The 3,130-nt window shown below is 47.9% G+C and overlaps 1 protein-coding gene across 1 annotated transcript; it reads right to left on the reverse strand.

The window, feature by feature from the left end:
* Positions 1-478: 478 nt before the first annotated feature.
* LOC135104543 (zinc finger protein ZFAT-like) lies at positions 479-1,490 on the reverse strand. The gene is made up of 2 exons (XM_064012117.1): positions 913-1,490; positions 479-860 (listed from the first exon to the last, which is right to left on the reverse strand). Exons 1-2 carry the CDS (start codon positions 1,488-1,490, stop codon positions 479-481), a joined length of 960 nt encoding a protein of 319 aa, XP_063868187.1.
* Between the last annotated feature and the right edge of the window lie 1,640 nt (positions 1,491-3,130).

Genomic DNA, 3,130 nt, shown 5'->3' on the forward strand with positions numbered 1-3,130 from the left:
GCGGCTGCCAGTAGCTGTAGTGCGGAGCAGGGTAAGTATGCTGGTACGAGTAGTGCCCGGTTGTAGGAGAGAGGACCTGGTGGCACGCGTAAGGAGGCAGCGGCCACTGTGGCACCCAACCGTCAGACGTGGGCTGCCCCTGGGCTCTCGGCCACCAATAGTAGTGAGGGAAATGTCTCTCCGCTGCGTTGATATCTCCTACAAAATAACATAACCATGAGAAGTTGGTAAACATGCTCAAGCTTAATTGTGTGAGTGTAGAAGAATGACGAGTAGAAAACATTTTATCTTTAATGTGAAATATTTTACCATAAAAGAACTAATTTAACAAAAAAGTCTGAATGTCATTGAGAAAAAAATTAAAACATACCATGAAAACATGCACAAAAATATAAATACAAGGAAAACCTACCTGGTGAGTTTCTTCGTAAATCCAGAGGTAATGGGACTTCCTGCTCCTGATAATGCGCTCGGGGCTCTAGCTCCTCTGCGGGTGGGGTAAGCCACTGTGAGACGTGCCCAAAGGCGTGATGACTCTCCTCTGTCCTATGGTAGCTGGGGCCTGGCTGGGCTGTCGGGTCTCGTAGCGTGTAATGACTAAGGCCTGGCTGAGGTGACGGGTCTCGTAGCGTGTGGTGACTAGGGTCTGGCTGGGGTGACGGGTCTCGTAGCGTGTGGTGACTAGGGCCTGGCTGGGGTGACGGGTCTCGTAGCGTGCGGTGACTAGGGTCTGGCTGGGGTGACTGGTATCGTAGCGCGTGGTGACTAGGGCCTGGCTGGGGTGATGGGTCTCGTAGCGTGCGGTGACTAGGGCCTGGCTGTGGTGTCGAATATCGTAGCGTGTGGTGACTAGGGCCTGGCTGGTGGGGGAGTCCGGGTTCTGATAACTCTTGGTGCAAGATAAAGGCCGACTCTTCTCTGAAAGGGTGGAGGCTCTCCTCTACTGCGTGGTGAGGAGCCACTGGCCGGTGTGCAATATCTCGGGTATCTGGCATTCCCTGGTGCAAGGCAAGAGCCGGTCCTTCCTGTGCTTGGGAATACTGCTGGTTCTCTTCTGGTGCTTCGGGACGAGGCTGGGGTACAGGGACTTGGATTTCTGGCTGTGGTACAGGGACCTGGGGCAGAGCGGAGTGCTTCAGCCTGGCGTGCCTCTTGAGATTAAACTTGCTGCAGGTGTTGTAGGGACAAGACTCACACTTGAAAGGCTTTTCCGTGGTGTGTGTAAAGATGTGCCTATCAAGGCTCGCCTTCCTCTCAAAGGTCCTGCCGCAAGTAGGGCAGACGTAGCCATTCTCGTGCACAGTTTTCTGGTGAAGACGAAGGGCTGCCGTGGTGGTGAAATGTGCATTGCAGCAAGAAGAGTGCTTCACCTTTGTGTGTATTGATGCGATGTGTCGCTTCATATTGCTCTTTCGATTCATGATGCGATCACAGTATGTACATTTGTACTCCGGAGCGCCGTCGTGACTGGGGCGTGTGGCGACTTCCATTGCGAGCGAAGAAGAGTTGTGCACGGGCGGCGACTGTGTGGCTTTTGTGTGCCACCAACGCAAGTGACGACCGGCTGGTGAAGAGTGTAGGGTTGTGATGACCGCCAACTAGGGAATGATGGACTGCTGCCTGACGGACTCGCAGGAAGTATAGGTGCGCTGGTGTGAAGCGAGGGGCGGGGGGTGAGGATCAGGTCAAGACGGGGTAGGGAGTGTAACAGTTGCCGCCACGCAAAAAATCAACATTTTACTACATTTTATTTGATAAAGTGGTGTTGAATTTACTTTGTTGGTTCCTCATTTTCCTCACTGCACCGAAAAGGTTACAGAGGTACTCAAGGATTTGATATTAGAAGGAAGATCATCATAGAACCAATTTGAATGTAGTTTATACTCATTTAAATTATCATTGGCGCCAAGCCATGCAAGTTGCCAGTGGACATTGCTGTCCATCTGGTCCCTCCTCCCTCTTCTCTCCTCCTCCTCCTCGTCCTTCTCCTCCTCTTTCTCCTCCTCCTCCTCCTCCTCCTCTCCTCTCTTCTTTTCCTCCTCATCCTCCTCCCCGAACTTTTTTTTTTCTCCACACGTTTATTATTATTATTATTATTTTTTTTCAAATTCCAGATTTATTATACTGAGTAGTCTTGTTTTTTTCCTTCCACCTTACTAAATCCCCTTCCTCTGTCTAATGACCATATCCTGAAACACCTGCTCGCAACCGTACTACGTTCAAAAGGTTCTAGTTGAAGTTCCACTGGTATCAAAGGGATACCATGTTAGGCGTTAGGATTTTTTCTTTCACCTCACAGAGCAGCTGCTCACCTGACGTTTTAAGGGGTCGTCCAAAACACCCATCCATTTGAGAACACGGGAGTGATGGAGCCTCCTGATGGAAAGTGTCTCTGTGAGCTTATTACTGATTACTTGTTGTGTTGGTATGCCAAATATTGTATTCCATTTAAAGTTTGGAGCAGCGTTTGGATAATAATAATAGTAACGATGAAAATTAATAACCATAATAAAGTAGAACCTCCAATTAACATTTTTTTTCAGAGGAAATATACATTTTTATTTCCAGAATCAAAGCGTTCCATCTGGCGTATGCACATTACGTACTGTACATACGATCACAGATTGCTAAATCGAATAGAATATGGCAGAGTGGTGCAAGAGGAACAATATCACCAGAAGTTACATATCCTTGACTGTTATTACGTGGCAACCGTGTCACTCTGCCGTCCGCAATATATACAGTGTGTGTGTGTGTGTGTGTGTGTGTGAGGTAAAATGAGGCAGAAAGAGTAGGCGCTGAGAGAGCAGGTGATGAAAAGGGACAGGAAGGGAGAAGTGGTGGGAGAAAAGGAAGACATGAAAACGCGATGCGAGAAAGAGTAAGAAGACGAAGAAAGAGAGAGAAAAGGGTGAAGGAAGGAGGGTGGGTATCACGAAGGCACTTCCATTTATGTGGACTGGCCACTCGACCGCTGTCGTGCAGGATGGCACCGTCAAGTTGGGGTCTCAATTTACTTAAAAATAAAATAAATAAATAAACAAAGGAATGGAATAAAATAAAGCAAAAAAAAGAAAATGTGAGAGAAAATCATCAGTATATCTCTTGATGGATCTCCGTTACTACAACA

Source organism: Scylla paramamosain, chromosome 10, assembly GCF_035594125.1.
Source record: "Scylla paramamosain isolate STU-SP2022 chromosome 10, ASM3559412v1, whole genome shotgun sequence".
NCBI lineage: Eukaryota > Metazoa > Arthropoda > Malacostraca > Decapoda > Portunidae > Scylla > Scylla paramamosain.

Bases quoted from the DNA above. Each gene is read 5' to 3' on its own strand.
- LOC135104543 (XM_064012117.1), bottom strand. From the start codon at position 1,490: ATGGAAGTCGCCACACGCCCCAGTCACGACGGCGCTCCGGAGTACAAA. The intron at 861-912 runs GTCGGCCTTTAT...CTCCCCCACCAG, and splicing joins CTCCACCCTTTCAGAGAAGA to CCAGGCCCTAGTCACCACAC.